The sequence below is a fragment of the Girardinichthys multiradiatus genome, chromosome 9, assembly GCF_021462225.1.
Source record: "Girardinichthys multiradiatus isolate DD_20200921_A chromosome 9, DD_fGirMul_XY1, whole genome shotgun sequence".
Taxonomy (NCBI): Eukaryota; Metazoa; Chordata; class Actinopteri; order Cyprinodontiformes; family Goodeidae; genus Girardinichthys; species Girardinichthys multiradiatus.
The window spans coordinates 8,920,340-8,941,833 of record NC_061802.1 but is presented as its reverse complement, the minus strand read 5'-3'; the positions used below and the strand labels follow the sequence as shown (position 1 = coordinate 8,941,833).

Below are 21,494 nucleotides of genomic sequence, written 5' to 3'. Positions count from 1 at the left end.
AAGTAACCGCAAGTGCCCACACTATTGGCTGAAACAAAGATTTATTTATTTTAATATATTTGGTTTTCATATTTCATAAAGCAGTACTACAGTAAAACAAATCAACATAAAATTATACTACATACGGAGAACCCAATTAAAGAGAAACACATAATGTGATCATTTTTCTGTTTTATCCAGCAAAGTTTACTTTTCAAGTAATAATAATGATAATAATTTTACTACTACTACTGCTACTGGTAATAATAATGATAATGATTATTATTATTATATGTAATAGGCTCAGCAGAGACTGCACTTTTTGAGGGAACAAATAACATTACTTCCTGTCAGCATTTTCACAATATTCTACAGAGGGCCCTGAAGATTATCATTAGGGGAGCTGAAAGGGTCAATGGATGGTCCAGTCCCTCTGCCCGGAATCACTTTCAGTTTTATAGGAACATTTTCAACTGTTACTTCTGCCATATGTTACCACAACATCAAAAGCAGAACCACCAGACTGATACACATATTTCTGCCTCAAACTGTTAAAGTGCTAAACTGTTGTTATTATTATTATCCCTTTGATTGTTGAACTTATTCTATATCTTATCTGTGTTGTGTTTTTATCTGATTTTGTTTTCTCATTTGTATCTATTTAATGACTTTTCACACTGGTATGAATCCCACAGAAACATTGTTTTGTCTTGGTAAATGCTATTTAGTATGTCATTAAATTAAAAAAAATTATTTAAACTTATACTGAGTTCATTATTATTATTATTATTATTATTATTATTGTTATTACTCCTACTACTTAGATTATTTCAAGTCTGCCATCAAGTCTGCCATCTGAGAGCTGACATTCAAATATTATTTTCAGAGGTTTTATTTTTGTTTATTTATTTTTAGTTGTTGATCATGCATTAATGTATGTTGTGTATTTGTTGTGCAATTCTCAGGTATGTTGTGCCCAAGATTTTTATTCCTGAAATTATATCCTGTTATTATTTAGTAGACAGCCACATGTTTAAAATAAAGATCATATGCCAGTCTGTGATGAGCAAAATGATGGAACAGCTCTCAACAGCTGTCTTCTCTTTTCCAGGAGAAGATTTGTCTGGAGTTTATCCAGGAGGTCTTAAAATCCAATTGAAAATCACGTAGGTAAACACTTTAAAACAGGTTGAGACTATTATCCAAAATGTCGTAATTGACCATTAAATGTTAACATCTTGTTCCAATGGGGCTTTATGAATCATAAATGATATCATTAAATAGAGCAGGCCCGAGGCATAAAATTAAGCTTCTGTTTAGGGGGAATTAAACCATTAGGGGGGCCCAAGAACACTTAATTTCACACAGATTATAAATTTGTTTATTAAGAATGAGTTTACTTTCAAATTTGGTGCCATAGAACCTTGGGCTGACACTTCCAATAAAACAGTTTTTTTAGGTTTTCAAAGAATAGTTTTATACATACATTTTTCTATTTACAGAATTTTACATTTTGAGACTTTACAGATACATTTCAGTAAGTTACAATATCATAATTTGAGGGAGATACAAAAGGCATGAACTGCAGATAGGATTAAAACTTTAAGAGCCACCATGCACACATGTACTTCTGAGTGTTGGCACCTGAACATTGATTATAAAAGAGCTTTCCCTCACAATCCTCTCAAGGCTGTAGCCATTCCTGTTACCAAAGCACCTTTTTTAACTATTATTTCCTTCCACTCAACTTTACATTCATTTGTTTGGACATAGCATTCTGCAATGGCACTGGCAAATTCTGCAGCAATGATCTTTTATGTAATGACTATCTGCAGGACGACAGTTAAGTCAGCAGTCTTCCCGATTAGTGTGTATGTCCTTAAGATAACATGTCAATGTTTTCTATTTTTCTGAGAAGCTGAATCTGAGGTTTTCATTAGTTTTAGCCCACAATTAAAATAAACTGAAATAAATAATTTTAATAGTTTTAAGTTGTATGTTATGAATAAACGTTTACAACATGATTGTTATTGAGCTGCACCTATATTTAGGGAGTAAAATAAGGATGTCATGTTTTTTACCGCAAATATAGGGGAGTAGTGAGCTTTTCCTAGATTTTACCACTTGTCAGTGACTTCGCCAGATTAGAGATTTTATGATATAAAGTCAGTGGATTTTATTGTTGTTTCAAGATTTTGCTCTGCAAGCAGGAGGCGCAAAGAAAGGAAAAAAAAAAAAAACGGAGCATGAGTCGCATGTGATTTGCGGACGGCAGGAATCCAGTGAGTACTTGTTGCGAGCCATACGGCGGCGGCAGCGTCCCGAAGCTGTCAAATATTGCGCACACCCTCCAGTCGGCAGTCAGTGGAGTAACTCAGGCTAATCCATCAGACAAACAACTCGGAAGATTAACCTTTTTTTATACTAACGAGTTTTTCCCGGCGTGATCGGAAGCTTCTCCTGAAATCTTGATAAGTGTTTCCTTTTTTTCTATTGTCACATGGCTTAGAAGAATTCAATAACAACAAAAAATGGCGACAATCACGTTGCTCTGTGTGGTCTTGCTGCGTCATAAAAAATATTCATGTAAACACGGGGAAATAAGCGAGCGGGTTGTAGGTAAGTTTGCTCAGTGTTTGCTACAGATGCAAAGGAGGTTGAATGTAATTGGGAATAAATTGTTATTTTTGGATCGACCGCATGCTTTTTGTTTTTGCTCAGAAAAAAGGGGTGTGTGTGCAATGCTGGGCGTTAACGTGTGGCTGCAGGGTATTCACTGCAAGCGTTGCACTTATATTTAATCGTTCTTTTATAATTGCATTTACTTAAAATAGTTTAAAGAGTTTGTGTTGTTCCGTAGATAACGTAAGAAACTGCTGTGTTTCGCCTATAATTAGACATCTTTCTTTCCTTTTTTAAAAGAGAGCAGCAACAAGCTGTGGCGGTTCTCCTGCTTTGCTTATTATTAGTACACGTATCATAGAAGGGTTGGTACAGTTGCTGTTATTAGGCTGTTATTTACATTAAGCGTTTACGCAACAAGAACGCACTTTCATCACAGGGACTCTTTCTACATCACTGAGCGCAATGAGCGTCGTACCGAACCCCAACAATGTGTTTTATGCCTCGCTTTGTTTTAGTTGTTGCACATGTTGCTGTTGCTGCCCACGTCTGACACGAAGCGTTTTGGCCAGAGCCCTGTGCTGCGGAGCTAATGGAGTTGTTTACATGAAGTGCGGGAGGGCGGACCAAAGACGAAGGGAGGCGGAGCCACGACGTGGGCCAGCGCCGCTCACCGAAAGCTCGAGACGCTTCTCGCGCCAGGAAGGGGTGGAGCTCGAGACGAGAATCATAACAAGTCTGACGTCACTCAGCCTTGTAGTTGGTATGAATAATACACATTAGTTTTGTCTGCTGAAGCGGAGACAGGAGGGTGGGGAAACAGAAATATTCTTGTCTGTGTTATTTATTTATGTTTTACATGAAATAGATTTAATGAGGCTTATGTGCACCAGCAGGACATGAAACTGCGTTTACACGCCTTTACATTAGCAATAAAACATGGCGCTGGTGGTATACGGGTTAAGCACCATATACGGAGGCTACAGTCTTTGAAGCGGCCGTCCGGGGTTCGAGGCCCGGACCCGGCGGTATTGGCCTAATGTCTCCCCCTTTCTCTACCCCTCTTTCCTGACTGCCTACTGTCAAAAAATAATGGCATCTAGTCCCGAAAGAATATTTGAAAAATCTGCTGCTGGGGCAGGACAAGGAATGGACAAGCTTTAATTGTTTTTATATAGTCTTCCATAGTGCCATCTATTAAACGTCTGTAGTTAATTACTAGCCCCACCCTCAAATGATACCAGGATGTAATGTTTAGGTTGACATTTTATCAAGTTGCAATAGTTTAAAATTGTGGACATACAGTTTTACAGGGGATAAGTAACAATCTTCTAACAAAGAAGTAAAATATGACAAAATCATTAAAAGCTTACAGTATGTTATTATACATACTACATTCTAAGCATATCAAAAAGACTTGTTCAAGTGAAAAATATTTGTAATTTATTTTCAAAATTAAGGAATAACTTTAAAAAGTTTTAAATTTTTGTTATTTTATAATTTTGTTATAAAATAACAATTATTTTTCTCCTTCATAGTGCCTTGATTGAATGTGTGTCACTCACTCCTGGCCCCACCTTCATTTAATACCTGTATCATCCATAGTTTGGGTGAACATAAGGAAAGGTAAAATTTTGCAGGAGCTGAAAAAACATTTTATGAAAACAATTGCCACAATAAATTAGTTGATTTTTGAAATGAATGCACAGAACATCATTACCTTACAGCCTATTAGGTTATTTTAAAAAATCATTGGGAAGATCGTGATTATTTGTTTTTTCACTTTATTCGATTCAACCTTTGAGTTCTTCCAAAGCAACATAACATCTGGCAACCCTGTACAACAACTTTCTAGAGATACCCTTGAATAAATGTCCTGCTTTAAAACAGAAATTATCCTAGTTATAAATCTAGTTTTACAGAAGATGCAGAAATTTATTGTTTTTATATTTCATTACAAAATCCTGACAAATAACTTGCAGTTACTTTTAATCTGAGAAAGTTCACACACGTGGCTGAATGTTGTATTAATGAACCCCTGCCCCCTTTGGGGTGCCATTGATATAAAGAGAGACATTTTAATGATATTTAAAAAAAAGAAAGAACTGAATGTAGAAATTGTTGTGATGTAAATGGATGTATATAAATATGTACACCTGGAATTTGTTACAGACACTACCACTTGGATGTGGAGCAAAACCCATCAGTACATTGATTATTGGTTTAATTATGATCTTTTTTACATCTTGTTAAATTTGCTGTATGTTTCTGCTTTAACTTGATGTACTTCGGTTGTTTCTGTTCCAGAATAAAATAAATAAACAAATATTATTGTTGTGCAATGTGCCAACCTGCAGCCCGGACATAACGTGAGGATGACAAAAGGAGTGAAGCCACCAATGCTCCCAGACTTGACAGGCTGCCCTGGTTCAGTTATCACAGTGCTGATGCTGTCTCCATCGAAGGTACAGTACTGTGATAACTGAAGGATGGCTGCCAACTTGTCACTGGTGCCAGGATCAGCAGGTGGAGAGCTGTAAATATATAAAGATTTGTGAATGAAATTAAATTTTTCTAACAGGATCAGGGCAGTCTCTGTGTTTTTATTGGGTGCCCTACCTTGAGAAGTTTTTTTTCTGCCCACAAATTACAATAGATATATAGCTATCTACACATCAAGTTTAAGTTTTTTTTTTTTGTAATTATCCACTTGAAAATAAGTTCTCCAAAACAATCGTTTTGTGGTTTTTTTCTTAAAAGTTTCAAATAAAAACAGCATAATGTCTACATATGTATGTATAAACTTATTACAGTCATTCAGCTAGACCAAAAGAAGGCATGTGCTTACAGCTTCTTGTTGTATCGCCTGAAGTGCTTGAGGTCAAGGGTTAGGTTGGAGGTGGGGCTATATTATTTTCAAAAAGATGCATACTCGTTGTCAACATAAAAAAGGACCAGTTTACAGGTCTATTTTAAGGTTGTTGTTTTTCATATGAAAAAAAGATCCACAGTTATACAATATGCTTAGATGAATATTAAAACATAGAATTAAGTAATAATTGTCTTCTCAATGATTCTCTTTGTGGAGCAAATTTGTGTTTTCCTAGGAACAAACAAACAAATATCATAAACATCTCATCAATATTTGATTTATCAAATGTCAAAAAAGAAAATACCTTTCATGCTTTAACATAAAGTATGATTTCATCCAGCAGCTATTTTGCTATTGTTATTTATTTATTTGTATTTGTGGCTTGCTTACTTGTGTCACCTGATGTTCAGGTGACACAAGTAAGCAATAAATTTTCTTACTTGTAAATTTGTATAAATTATATATAAATATACAAAACAGACCAGAAAAGCCTGTTTTTCTGACGACTCTGCCCCAAAAAAGCTCTCGTTGTTTTGCATAGCTGTCAACAGGGGGAGCTATAGATTCGTATACTTTGTGTTGAATTCTGTTACACTGATTTGTCTTTAAATGTTTATGAAATTTTAGTGACCAAATATTTGTATATGGGTCATTTATATAATGAAAAATCATTGTTATTATCATTTTTTCTCTTAAGGTATATGTATAGTTTGCAGCTCCACTCAGCACTGCCACACAAGTAATTTTCTACTAATCACCGTGTCAGAAAAACCAAATCACAGTATATTTTTCTCACATTTTAAAGGATGGAAAATATTTTTTTAAACTCATCTGAGTCATGTTTTTCAACTGAAGGTTACTCTGCACCTGTCCTTAGCTGTATGTTTCACTTAAAGGGTACACGGTGCTTATAGGCTGTGGAAATCCCCTCAGGAGTCATGATAAATGTTTTGTTTTTGTCTCACACTAACTCCCGTCAGCTAATCGTGCTCTGAGCCACATGTTTTTCTCACTCAGACTCATGTGATAACTTGATACTTTGCGGTGGAGAACAGTTTTTGACAGCTAAACCTAAAAGTCAAGTGGATTTTATACTTGTGCGGAGAGTTATTATCTCCAAAACGAGATTCACCACACATGCCTTTCATGATGGTATGCTACATTACTATTAGCTTCTTAAAGGTCAACTTGCCATCAGTGTCCAGGATCATTTTTGGGGGGATTTTTCTTCTTTACACTTCCCTTCATAAAAGGCAACGAGTGACTGCTGAGTGGATGTGGGCAGTCCCTCTCTGACAAAAAGCAGCCCCCTGTTATCTTATGAGGAACTTTCAGGACCTTGTTCTTTCGATCCAGGAAGAAAAGTAGATTATTCATTTACCACATGTGCATTCCCTACATGTTGCTGGAAGTGGACGCCAAATGACTCATATGAAGTTATCTGCAGAAGTGATGTCATCTGGTGGGTTGTTTCACTTTGACTAAAAGGGGGAGGGGAGAGACAGACAGACAGAAAGCAAAAAGAAAACAAACCAAAAATTGGACCTAATTTATTCTGCCTTTCATCAACCTTTCATCAACCAAACCATTATATAGATGACTATGCAAAACTGTTCATTCCCCTCAAATGCTTCCCCATTTTGTCCTGTTACAACCAAAAAGTTGTAACAGGACAACTTTATGGTTGTAAAAGTTTAACATATTTTATGTCATAAACCAGCATAAAGTGATGCCTAAGTTTTCTTCCAGGATTCCGCTGGTTTCTCATCCATCTTCCCATCAACTATGCAGCTTCCCTGTCCCTGATGAAGAGATACACCCTCACATCATGGTGGGGCCACTACCATGTTTAATTGTGGGATTAATGGGCACAGGGTTATGGGCCGTGTCATTTTTCTGTGTCTTCCACTTCACAGTGGTGCACTACTTTGTGTTAGTCTTTTATGTAAAATCCCAACAAAATATTATGATTTTTGATTGTGATTGGGGCGACAGTGGCCAGGGTTTGTCCTGTAACCGGTGGATTGCTGGTTTGAACCCCCGCTCTGTCTGTCTCAGTCGTTGTGTCCCTGGGCAAGACACTTCACTCGCCTTGCCTGCTGATGGTGGTCAGAGTGCTCGGTTTCGCCGATTGTATGGCAGCCTCACTTCTGTCAGTATGCCCCAGGGCAGCTGTGGTTACAAAGTAGTTTACCACTCTGTGTGTGAATGTGTGTATGAATGGGTGGATGAGTGATTGCAGTGCGCTTTGAGGTCTCTTGATAGAGTGCTATACAAGTGCAGGCCTTTTACCATTGTAATGTAAGAAAATTGAAAGTATGAATACTTTTATAATATCATAAAGAACTCTTGGAACAGAATCAAATGTTTTATTCTCTATAAGTGGTCTATTTATCATTCTGTTTTTTATTAATATATGCACAAGGTATTACGACATCTAAAATGAACAAGCAGTTGTAGTATTATAGGAGGTCGTTCAACAGGACTATATCCTTTTTTATTATTAACACTAAATATTACTAAAAGTGCTCTTAAAGTTACAGATTGCTGTACATGCTGTACATCAGGACACAGCTGACATTTTTGTTTCATTTTTATGGAACAGGAAGGAAGTCATTGGGCTGCAGCGCAACCAGCTGACCATCAGAAAGAGAAGCCATACAGACTCCCAAGTAAATCAGTCTGTCACAAGGCTAAGACACAACCATCAAACTCCAACTCATTAAGAATCACTGATTAGTCTGATATAGAGGATTTTTTTACTAGAAAAACTGTTGAAAACACATGTAGGAACAGATGAGTCAAACTGCTCACAGAGAAGCAGCCAATAATTTTTCTAATTTTCTATTTGTTTGAATCCCTTATCTACAAAATATTAGATTTTTGGCGATAATGTCACCAACATTTGACTTGCTGACTTTTGAGTTTTTAAAAGAGAACCAATCTTCATTTTTACACCTCTGTGCCTCATTAATTATACCATTTTTTATTTCCTGTAACCTAAAAGTGACCTTTTAAAATATGCACTCAATGAATCAAACTGTGCCTCTGGCACAGATCAAGGCAGAATGTTTTTGTAATTAATGTAATTTAAGCAAATATAAAGAGGAAAACAATTCTATTTTATCCAAATCGGGATATTGGTTCTGTCATGTGACTTGCCAAAGTTATATGAATTTATAATATACATATTCATAGCTTTGCAAATGCAAAAAAACAAAGGTAAAAGGGACATTATCTCGTGACATCTGGAAACACATTAAAAAAAGTTTTATATATTAAACCCTAAAAGGTCTTTCCTAATGACTGCCACTCATGTAATGGCAAAGATGAATAACAACACCCAATTACTTCAGTTATATCTGTGCAAAAGTTCACTGCAGTAAATTTTCTTTATTTGTTACATTTTTGGTTAGTTTCATTGCTTGGATCTATGTGGTCATCCATTACATCACCTGGAAAATCAGTTTTCTTTTTAATCTTTATACATATTGTTGTTTATTAAATATTAATTTATATGAAATTCAAATGCAAAACTATGAATACATACTAGAGTCTAAAGTCAAGGTTTTTCTTCTGTATCTTACATTGCAAGCTAAATTTCCTGAGAGTATTCAAGAATATTTTGTTGCTCTTCGTTCTTCAGGCAGTTATAGAGATGACTACCTGAGGAAAAAAGGTATGTTCCCTTTGCTATTGATGATATGGGACTGAAGGTCAGGTGAAGGAGCAAGGCAAATTACAGTAAATCAGTAAATACACAAGTGGAGATTAAAACTTTTGGACCTTTTTTGTAATTCCGTCAGCCCAAAGAAGATTTGATGGTGAAATAATTTTTCAGGGTGATGATGATGCATTTTTGTCACCAGGCAAAGTTAAATGACATGGCCAGCACACAGTACAGATTTAAATCACGTTGAAAACCCAGGCTGGAATTAGAGTATGGGTCAAAGTAGCAAAAATTAACTTGAAATAAATGGAAGATGTAAAATACTGAACATGGTAAAACTGAGTGCCGTAAAAAGCAACATGTGATTATTTCGTCTCTGTGAAAATTAGTATCCGTCAATTTGTAGGTCATTAAAATGATAACATTGTAAATATTAATGTTATAAATACTAAAGTTTACGTTGCCTGTTTTCATTATCTGCCTTAATTTTAGCGACTCCAATTTTACTGCTTCAGTTCATCTTGTTCACAGTATCATGTTTTATTACTTCCTATAGACCAGAATACAGCAGTAGGACCGGCGCGACAGCGGAGTTGTAGTCCGAGACCCACAATTTCCCATGATTCATTCTGGGTCGAATAGGATTGGTCGAGCTCGGGCAGCAATGGTGGACGATAGTGGCAAAAATTGTGTATAAAAATATAAATAATACGCGTTGTGTGACACCAAATAAACGTTTAAGATGCTTTCAAGTGAGAATGTAGGTCTGTTTAACTCAGATACCTACTCGGTTTATTAAGACTCCACTTAATAAAAAAAAAAAGAGATTCACAAAAATTAAACTATGAATGCGATGAATCTTAAAACTCAAGTGGTAAAAATGGAGGCACTAAAATCAAGGCAATGAATGAAAACAGGCAACGTTAAATTTGATTACCTTGATATTTACCATGTTATCATTTTAATGACCTCCTAATTCACGGATTTTAATTTTCACAGAGGCGAAATTAATCACATGTTGGTTTTTACAGCACTCAATTTAACCATGTTCAGTATTTCACACCTTTAATTAATGTCAAGTACATTTTTGTTACTTTGACCCCTCATATTAGAGATGGTATGGTTATCGGTATCAATGAATCCCAAGCTTCTAAAAACGTAAAATAAATAAATAAATACAAATATCCCTTTATATCACTCATACGTTTAGTCATTTAATAAGATGCCAGAGAAAGGGCCGGGGTTAACAGAGTTTATATCAGTTTTATCAAACACAAAGTAGCTCTTCCCCTCCCCCACACGTTTCTGCACACAGCCAGCCACCTGGATGTAGGAAGAGTGATGAAGTTTTTCCTGCTTAGAAGAGATGCTAATGCAGTCCAAATATTTCTTATCGCAAAAATCAGGAGCTCCGCCCATGACATGACCCCTGTTAAGGTAAGGCTGTTTTAAAGCTACAGTTGGGAAGCTACAGGTATCACGTCTTTCAGAGAGCCCAACTAATTAACTTTGCTAAAATTAGCTTGTTTGAATTTATAAAGAGCATGATGTTGAAAATGTGTTATATTCTTTGAAAGAAGTAAAAGGTATGTTTAGTAAAGCCATAATGTTCAGCTTTTGTGAAGTGCCTTGAGACAACAAGTGTTGAGAATTGGCGCTATATAAATAAACTGAATTGAAAACTGAATTGACTGTAAAATCCCTTTATCTCATACACACAATGTTTATTTTTTATTTTTTAGAATGATTAATTTATGTTTTGTTATAAGGTGAAACAGCTTACTGAATAATCTTTAGATGTGATTATTTCTTTTTTTTTTCTATGATCAAAACCTGGATACTTCTTCAAAATTCACGGTTTTTGCCCCGAGTTTGTGCATTTAAAGGGTTAATTACGTCATGTTGATTGACGGGTGTATTAGCCAATCAGCCGCGGAGTTTTACAGACAGCTATTGCGTAACTTTCGGGAAAGGGACGTTAGTTGTCAGGAAGGGTTGGCAGCCGCAGAGGAAGATTTCGGTGCCTTCAGTTTGACTACCTAAAATTAAAATAGTCCACGTTATCTGTCGTTTTGGATACGGGACTATATTGGAAGCAAAGGTTCGAATCACACCGATGACAACGGATACACGAAAGTCGCTGAGAAAAGTAGAAACTCCGTCGAACTGTATTAACTAATGTACGACTAATCTAAAGGAAGTAACTTGCCATCCTGGCGGAGCTTGCTAGGTGAGTAAATGTCAGTTTATTTAATGTTTCCAATGGAAATGGCTGATGTCTTCTTGTCAGATGAAAACACCCACTCATTAACTATATTTTCTATTTATTGCATTGCGACGACCTAGCTATATCTTACCTGCTAACAAGCTAAGGTTAGCTAACACAAATCCACTTTCGATCATAATGTCTTCGTCCATTTTCTGTCAGCTCTGAAGGCAGATAGACGTCTCCATGCCTGGTTAACTTTTTTTTCTCTAAAAACCATCTACGGTAATAGACGAGAAATTGAGAGAAGTTCCTGAAAAATCCACATTTCACGGATGGCGTGACGGATTTATTTTTGCTGGATTTTTTAAGTTCTTTTTTTGTGTAAAATTATAAAATTAAGAAAGTGAAAGAGGATTTTGGGAAATCACTCCATATAGTCCTGATTATATCATTGTCACAATACGACTCAGTAAAAAATAAATAAATAAATATATATATATATACATATATATATATATTTATATATATATATTAGTTTGATTTAATTTCGATCCTTGGATGGCAACACAAGAATTCTGCTTTGAGCTCGAAATGATTACTAAAAATGATGGGGATGATGTTTTGTCATTGGAATATAATACGTTATATCCATAAAGATAGAAAGGTTTTATCCTAATACTCTAATTAAAAAGGCAGTGATGTGACATTTAAACTAAACAGTTAAAAAAATTTATTTATGTAATTCTATTAAATGCAAAGATTTTTTATTTTGATAATGTTTTAGGAGTTCAGTAAACATCTTGTATCTCCCCTCAACTTTAAACCTATTCTACAAATTTCAATAAATAAATTAGAATTGAGACATAGTGGCAATGACTGTAAGTAAATAAACCAAAAAATACCAGCGAAGCGTGGGCGGTTTTGTAAGTTTGAGGTTGGCAACTTCTTTATTACAAGGAAAGAACCTGCATCGTGTGAAATATTTCAATTTGCCCCTTCAATAATGTTGTTATATAAACTTTAAGGGAAATCTTAAATAATAGTTTATTTTAACAATAAATGGGAAGATTGGCAAGAAATAAATTGTATACATGTTTACATATTATATATCAGGACCTTTTATGACACATAAGGTCACTGTGCAAAGGCAGAAAAGCAATCAGCACATCATTGTAAAACAATAAATTGTTAGTGTCATAAAATGTCATGTAGCTCCATTAATTTTTGAATGTTACCATACTTTCACATTTTGGTTGGATTTTTGAATCACAGAGTAAGTACTAAAGAACATGGGGCCTTTTTTGGACTTGAATTTATATAGTAAGTGATGCTGTTTTCACAGTAGCATCCAGACTTGTTTGAACTCTAATGTATGCTTTTTATTGCAGTTTTTACACTGCATTAATAGATGTATAGCTTTACGAAGTTGCATAAATTAGTGAATATGTTTATATGAAACTGCAGTGTGACTGGATTGATGGGGACTCTGGATTAAATGTATGACATGATAGTGAGTTGTGACTGGAATGTATTGGAGAGTATCAAATGTGACTGGATTAGAATGAGACTTAATAGTTTTTAGTACTGTGAGAAGACCATTTGTTGTGGTTTGGTGCTATATTTATATTGAATCGATAAAATGCTTTACGGGAACATTAACAAAGGCATCAGAAACTGTGGATACCAGTTGGTGTTTCAGGTGTAAAATCCATTCCCTTTCTTGCCTGATGTATGATCTATGCTGTATTTTCGGTTTCATAATGTAATAGTAAATTTATTAGGTTGCAAAATATTGGGAAAAATGAACAAACAAATTCTATTATTGTTGAATATTGCTATCAACATTACAGCCCAATGATCTACTATAACCCCAAAACAAGCATATTTACCTTGTTCATTTTTTTTCCAGTATAACAAAAATCAGATCAGCCAGTGTTCTTTAATATTAAAAGATACATCTTTTTTGGTATTTACATTAACTTTCTGCTTGAAAGTCAGTCAAAATGCATAGTTTGATGGGAACTGATTCGTTTTCTATTTTCTGAGTTCTGTATGGGAGGCAAGTGACCATGCAAGTCTCCACCTCATTTGCTTTGGTTGCCCAGTTCCCAGATTCACAATAGCTTAACTTTTTCTTTTTCATTCCCAAAAAACACTGAAAGTCATGTCTTGTGGTGTGTTGTCTTCCTAGCTTTAAACTTAGCTTATATTTATATTGGGAACATTTAGCAGGATGTTGCTATGTAAGATTGTTGATCCTGAAGTATTAAATTTTTTTGTTTATATTTGTTTTTATGTTTATACAAGCTGTTAAAGTTCATGCACAGAATAATAATCTGTGTTCATTGACACTTTCAGTGTTTTGCTTTTAGTTAAACAGAGGGTATACAGGATATATGTGGGAATCTCTGCTGCTGAGTCAGTGGTGGGTAATACTCTTAGACCTACAATCAACCTGTGTTGAACTGAAGAGATATACTGTAATTCCTCATTTGTACTTCATTAAAAGAACAAAACAGTTCTACACTATTTGTGCAAATGCTGTAATTTTTTTTTGTCTTTTGGTATTGATATCTTTTATCATTTTTTGAAATATTCAGCTTTATTATGGATTTTTTTGCCCCCGTTGGAAAAATGGGAAAACTTGCAGAGATCCTCTAAAACGTGGTTGCTTTTGAAAATTAACTACTCCACATAGAAGGACCATTCAAACTCTAAAATGCTCTCTAACCATTGGGCTATTACAGTATATTTCAGCTTTTTCATTTACAGCTTTCATAAAATGCCTGCTTAAGATTTTGTTTGCATTATGAACTTTTTTTTTTTCTTTCAAAATACACATCAAAACATTTTGCTGTTGTTGCTGTTTTACTAAATGGCCACAGATCTTTCTGGGGAGCAGTTTGTGCAGGCCAAATGTAACTAAAGGCTGTGTGTTGTTTTTCCTTCATTTCCAGGCCTTTAACACTTTAGCTAACATTAGCATTTTAGCTTATTTTAGTTTACATATTGCTGTTAGCTTTCTAGATGGACTAAGTTATTGTTAGTCAACATGCTAGTGATTGCTGTTTAATCTTATTGTTGTGGATGTTCTTGATGACTTGTTATGGGTGGAGTTATACACTGGTGTGTTTGATTTTCAAAAAACTGCCTCAGATCTCTCTGGGGAGCAGTTCATGCAGGCCAAATGTAACTAATGTCTGTGTTGGTTTTCCTCCATTTTTTACCGTCATTTCCAGCCCTTTAAAGATGATTCTTTAGGACTTCAGGAAACATTAGCATTTTATCTTATTTTAGTTGCATATTGTTGTTAGCATACTAGATGGACTAAGTAAATGCTAATCAACATGCTACTTATATCCCACATACTAACTGTAGCATTTCAGCTAATTCTAACTTCTAAAAGCTAAAGTTGACATACTATGTGGCGTAAGTTAATGGGGGCCAACATGCTATTGTTAACCAACAGTGTTAACCAACGCTAATGTTAGCATTTTAGCTAAAATTATCATTTTAGCTAATCTTATTCAATTCAAATTTAAAGATACTTTATTAATCCCCGAGGGGAAATTATCTGATAAACTAATGTTGGCCTACTAGATGACAAAGGTTAATGGTAGTCAACATGCTAGTGATAGCCCAAATGCTAAGCTTTGCACTGTTTATAAATTAACGTTTTAGCTCATTTTAGTTTGCATATTGTTGTAAGCATACTAGGAGTATGTTAATGTTAGGAAACATGGTGGTTAGCGGCCAGCAAACTTTAGCCTTTTCAGCACTTTTTAGCTAAAAGTTGTACTTCTTCAGCAGGTCAGCTGGCTTGCTTTTTTAAAATGTCTACAAATTTCTAACCTTTCAACAGAGGTTTTTGCATCGATTTCATCTTGTTAAGCCATTTTTAGCATACAGTATTTCTATTTAAGTTGATCAGTTTTGCTTTAATTTCCTATGTTTATGCACAATTTTTTTTTTAATTCCTGCAAGTTTTTTTTTTTCTGTTAACTTCCGCTTCTTGCTCTCTATTCTCAGCAGAAGAATTCAGCTTACAGCATTCACACTGCATTTTTGCAGGAAATGCACATTTTCTTATTGACATTTGTAAGCCATTTGGACAGCCCAGACAGCCTTGTGTATCTTTGTTTAGGGGTGTTTTTGCACCATTAAACATTTGCAAAAGATTAAAAGTCCATCCATTTGTCCTTTTTTCACAATTTAGCACAGATCCCCAGATCTCCTACTGCAAAACTACCTCTTCCAGCTCTTGTGAAGGAATAACAATGTACTGCGACCAGCTGTGAGAGATAGTCACCTGAGTTGGTCGCTGCTCTGTCCAAGGTCTTCTCTCGCCGGGACATGTCCCTCATGATAGAGGTCCTTTACATACTCATATTGGATAGCCAAACCAAATAATCCATCACCTTTACTTATAGAAGAGCAACAGCTACTCTGTATCCTCTCTTTAATAGCAGAGGTTCATAGTTTTCCCTATGGGTAAAGCCCAGAGGAAACTAGTTTCAGCTACTTATATTTGCTGCTTCATTCTTTTTGTCAGCACGAGTGTTTGAGCAGAGATCAAATGGTAAATTGAGAGTTTTCCTGGTCAGGCATCTGTTCATTATGACAAAGTAAAGTATTTGCAAAAATGCAGACATTGGACTTATTCAGCTTGTAATCTTGCATTCAGTTCTTCTCCCGCTTGTAAACAAAATATAAGCTGTTTATGACTCTTGTGCCTGCTTCATCTCTGTGTTTGTACTGTAACTATGTAACCTATGATAAAACAACTGTAACCTATGCAAGTCTGTCATCTACAAAACAGGCTACAGACAGTAATATCTAACTGTTGAGTTAAATTTGGTTCTTGATAAAAATCGATGGTGCCTGTCTGTTTATATGTTCACATATTGGTTGTAAACGTTGCGCTGCACATGCATGTGCTATTTTTAGCTCACATAAGTGACTTCAGTTAGCGGCACTGCAGGTGATGTAGGCCGAATGTTTTATAGTTTGCAGCAGTTTGCAACGTTGCCAGGCAGAGCTGCTGCAGTTTAGATGAACCTTGTCCCTCTGATCTGCTTGTGCGTCAGAGTTCAGTTTCCCCCGAAGAACTGCATATACATCATTCTGAGCTATCGGCTTGCAGGGTATGGTTAAATACATTGATTGTAGTTATTTCCGTCCGCCTTTGTGAAGTTTCTATAAAAGGTCATTAAAAAATCTACAAACTTTTGAGTTAAATGTTTTTTTTTTTCTGTCAGGCTCAGGCAGCAAGAAAAGCCCAATTAGGAGCTGAATAATAAAAGACTTAACAAAATGTGAGCTATTTATAATATTATTAACATAACTATACATTTGGTCCTTCTAGTAGCTGAATACAACCTCTATTATATATATTTTACGGTTTAAAAGAAAAAAAATCATTTCTAGACTTTTTTTAAGCTCTTAGTCCATTAAATAATATGCAATTTAGATTTCAAACGGTCAGAAATAAGTTCCCGTATTTAGTTTAAAAAGAATGGAGCAGTAGCATGTGTAGATTGTGAGATATCTTCTGATGAGTGAGATCAGGAAATAGTGATGTGTGTAATAGTTTCCCAACCTTAGAGAACATCTAGAGAACTCGGGGAGAAGCAGAACAGAGTGAGACGCATAATAGCACTATATAGCTTTAGTCTGCATAGTTCTTTCCCTAAGCTTAAGTTCAATTTAAATCAAGTTTTCTTTTTAAGCAACTATGTAACTAGGTTGTGGCTAATCAGTTTTGACTTATAGAAATTGCTAATATTGAGCCACGGTGACTAATATTTTTTGAGCCCAAGGGAGTAGCCTGAAAATTTGTAATATGATCTAATCACTGTTATTGAAAACTAGGCATGGGTACTGGATTCGGTACTTTTATGGGAACCGATTGATTTATCAGTACTACAGAGTATCTATTCACATAAATTCAAATGGTACCATTTTTTGGTTCCTAAACACATCATTGTGACACTGAGGGACTGGAAGCAATTTTTCCAAGCCGGACATGAACACAGCATTGCACGCACAAGAGCTTAATGACGCCAGTAGTCGCTGCTACAGGTAAGTATGAAATGAGATGCAGATCACGCTCGGTGCAATATTTGTGACGCGAAGTGCAAGGCCAGCGGCACGAATGCTTTTAATCTGAAGAAGCACCTGGTTAAACATTATATTCTTCTCGTTAGCCTCAGGTCTACGGCTACAACTCTTTTGCATTCGGCACCGTTGGCACACCTGCATCTCTTACGATGTTACAATACAAAAAGCTGGATATTTTTTTTGATATATTCATTAATGTTTATATATTGATAAATATGTTAAATTCAAACATTTTGAGATTTTATCATTAAATGAATTAACATTTATTACCACATAAACACATACAAAAGTACTGAAAACTGTTACCGTTGAGTACCGATACGATTCCCAGGTACCAGGAATTGGTACCGTATTGGTTCAAATGTGATAGGTACCCATTCCTACTGAAAACATGAACAAATGGTAACGATTATTCCTGCTGCTGTTAAAATAATTATTGTTAATATTTATTTTTATTAACCACTTGTTAAATTTAGTAGTAGATTTCAAGCTTTTAATTTAAAAACGCCCTTTTGGCATTCTACTCTTCATAGAAATAACAGAGTAAACCAAGCTTTTATTAGCTTATAAAAAAGCCTTTGTATCTGCCCGGGTTGTTGCTTGTGGTAACTTGCAAACTCAAAACCCCGTTACCATCATCATAGTGATGAGTGGTGTTCGTTTAGTTTCTACACCATGACTTCCCATCTTCTAACCAAAGTGTAGTTGATTGTTGCTCATCTCAAGTCTGCAGAAACAATTTGAGGAGGTGCAGCTCTGCATTCTGCCGGAGGAAACTCCCGATAGGGTAGCATATTCTCTGGAATCTCTTCAAAAGGACTGTTTACTGTAGCAATGGTGTGACTGAAAGGTTTTGCACTACTGGAATTGTAGCTTTTTAAAGTGTTGGCATAGCTTTATTCTGGTAACAGGCTAATAAGGAGAAGAGGCCGTGCCACACCACTTTGCGCATATTCCCTGGAGATTATACTGCTTAGCTTAATTTGGAGATTTCAGAAGGACTGCCAGCTTTCCCATATCAGCATGGGGAAAAAAACAGGCAGCTCAAAGGCGTTCCTTTTCTTTGGTAGTCTTGCTCTTTCTTTAAGTGAGATCGGTACTATACAGCGTCTGTAGAAATGCATTTTCCTTTTTAAATGGCTTATTACATCTCCATGCTTCCACTGACTTAATTCTAAACACCTTACTGATACTAATGGACAGCCTGAAGCCTTATTTACTCAGTAACATTATCTACACCAAAGTGTGGTGTTGTCACAGGGACCTGGTAGCTTTTAGGAATTAAGTGTTCACACTTTGAGTTTCTAAGAGGTCAGAGATGATCAAGCTAAAAATCAGCAGTAGTTGATTTCTTGTGCCTGTCTGGACTCTATGGCTAAAGGCCCAGCTTCAGAATATTCTTGATTTCTCTCTTTTTGTCCCTATTTTTCTACATAACATAGATAGTGTAATAGAGTAGTTTCAGTCGCACCTGTTTCAAATTGGCTATCTGGTCCTTAGTAAATACTCCCGTTAATAATACATGTAAAGGTACCAAGCTAATACACTACGCTGTATCTTGTGAAAATAAAACAAGGATATAGAAGAATTGTCAGTGTGTTTTATTTTACCTCCTTCCAACATCTGAAAACCTTCAGGTTTCATTGGGTGTTAGAGCCTTACGTGATCTACTGTTCTTTTGGTAGACAAAATGAAACCAGTGATTTTAATATTCTCAAAGCCAAAGCTTGTAGACATAAAGACAAGTGATTCAACAACTCCTTCCTTTCAGTGTATTTAGTTGAATTTACGTGGTAACAGAAAAGGTAATTTATGATAGCATGTCGAGTAACCTGCTGTTTGGGAGAACGATGACTAACAGAAATCCTCTTCTGAAGAAATTCAGTTGCAGTGAACAAGATGATAGGATGGTTGACTGTTGGTTGACAGGCCAGTTGTTGTTTCATTGGCTTGGCTTTGTTGGCAACACTCATTTAAATTAATGCTTTAAGTTTGCAATGAAACAGAAAATACTTTGTCCTAAATAGTGTTTGTAGCTGCTTTTCATTTTTTTAAAGACATTCTTTCAGCTTAGTTGGGGAAGAACAAGTAAAAAAAAGTTAATAAAATGTTTGAACCAAAATGTATTTTTCCACCTATATGTAGCTATGGAATAAAGTGCTATCGATTCTTTTTTTTAATAGTAATTCTTTTCTCAAATGGTGGGAACATTAAATGTGGACTGATAAATGTTTTAAGAAGCTATGTTCATGGTATTTTGGGAAGTAAATTCATCAGTTTAGATCGAGTGTGTCCAAAGGGCCGCCCTGGGGCCATTTGCGACCCTTGGGCTGATTTTGTGTATGCATGACTCCAATTTAAGAGTGATACAAATTTGGCCTGCCAGCTATGGTGGTTGATGCAGATGGGCACTTTTTGTTTAATTTGCAGGCATGATTATTAACGACAGCTTAAAAGCTGCTTATAATGGAAAATATTAGGTACAACACAAAAGTGGATCCATATGTGCAAATATCCAAAAATTAAAATATTGCAATCATAGTTTATTGTTAATCAGTAAAAAAAGTTAAATATAGTTTTGGTGATTTTATTTATTTATTTTTATAACATTTTTCCCTCCTGTGAGTATTTTTGGGTTGACAAAAGGTTTGAACACCTCTGGCTTAGTTCTTTGATCGGCACATCAAATACTGACACATCAGGGGGTTTTTTGGTCCCCCCGATTTACTACTTTAGTCAAAACCAAGAACTCCCCCCATCTTTGGTCTAAAAACACCTCAGCAAAAAGCATGTGCTTTGTTGTTTAGTAAAAGCCTGTTGAAGGTTACGGACTATACTTGATAATCTTAAAATCTCTTTTGATTCAAAACTATGACCTATGACTTAAGAACCCACAGCTGTTTTTTTCTCTTGTGTTGTGTAGTCCTTAAAAAAAAAAAAAAAAAAGAAATCTGCACGTCAGACCTCAAATAAAACTAGAAACTGGTATTGACCAGAAGAAGGCTAAAAACCTGATTATAATAACATTTCATTTTATTGAAATGCATTTATGTGTTGTTAAATTTCTTTAAATGTTAAATGGAAATGTAAAATTTAAAAGCCGAGACTCGTTGCAGAAAAGCCATACCATTAGCCTTTCATGTTGCATCTGCCTCGTGTCATTTCTGTTTTTCACTTCACCTCTTCAGATCCTGAATGACAGCTTCATTCATGATGGAGTTGAGCAGGCAACTCTGTATGAAGATGAGGAAAAATAAGAAGACCCAATTTTCCTCCCTTCCTGCTTCTACATTGGGCCTGGAAATCCACTTTTACATTCCAGAAACACGCCACCTGGAGTATATCAAAGGATCCTACACTGCTGAGGAGCTATGTGTGGCTGCTGCCAAGAAATGCTGTAAGTAACTAATCTGTTGTTTGGTCAAGTTTACTGTTTGTATTAATGATGGTTTGGGACAACATTTTCCCTGATTTTAGTGTTTGAGGCATCAGGTTTACATGTTGCTCTAAAAAAATAACCTAGTAATTTCATAGATGCGGGCTTTATTATGAACTCAGAAACATGCATTTAAATTCTGATGCGAAAATCTAGAAAGTTAAAATAAAGATTCAGACACAGCTTAGCACATTTCAAAGCAACCTTATTTAAAAAAACTGCAACACTGTTGTAATACAGTAAAGATGTAGTTTTAGCAGCAGTGATAGAAAATCACAAGAAGTATTCAATCAGGTATACAACATTTATGCAACATTTTAAAGCCAGAAATCTTGTTGCAGAAAAGCCATTACAGATTTATAGGTTTAAAAAAAATAGAAAAAAACATTTACTTTAGAGTTTCTGGAAAAAGGATTTTAAAAAACTTAATAACGAGATGGGAAACAAAGTCATGACTTGGACTCATGTCACACTTAGGTCGCAAAAATGAAGACTGTAGACTTGACTCGGACTTGTGCTCTAAAGATTTGAGACTTAACTTTAATTTGAGATACCAGATTCAAGTCTTTTAAATAGTCTTTATCCT

General features: G+C 35.4%; 1 protein-coding gene and 1 long non-coding RNA gene across 5 annotated transcripts in view; both read left to right on the top strand.

The window, feature by feature from the left end:
• The first annotated feature begins 2,249 nt into the window (after positions 1–2,249).
• LOC124874550 lies at positions 2,250–10,830 on the top strand. Of its 4 annotated transcripts, XR_007039835.1 has the most exons (4): positions 2,250–2,598; positions 3,120–3,364; positions 7,223–7,304; positions 8,079–10,830. It is a non-coding gene; the product is annotated as an uncharacterized LOC124874550 (long non-coding RNA). The 4 variants fall into 4 exon arrangements; XR_007039834.1 differs by lacking the exon at positions 7,223–7,304; XR_007039832.1 differs by having other exon boundaries at positions 7,223–10,830.
• Positions 10,831–11,122: 292 nt separating this feature from the next.
• Positions 11,123–21,494, top strand: part of jak1 (Janus kinase 1) — a 41,681-nt gene continuing 31,309 nt past the window's right edge. Inside the window, exons 1-2 of the mRNA XM_047374815.1 lie at positions 11,123–11,373; positions 20,661–20,869. Of these exons, the coding sequence (XP_047230771.1) occupies positions 20,668–20,869 (202 nt within the window). The 5' untranslated portion in view covers positions 11,123–11,373; positions 20,661–20,667. The remainder of the gene's footprint in view (positions 11,374–20,660; positions 20,870–21,494) is intronic.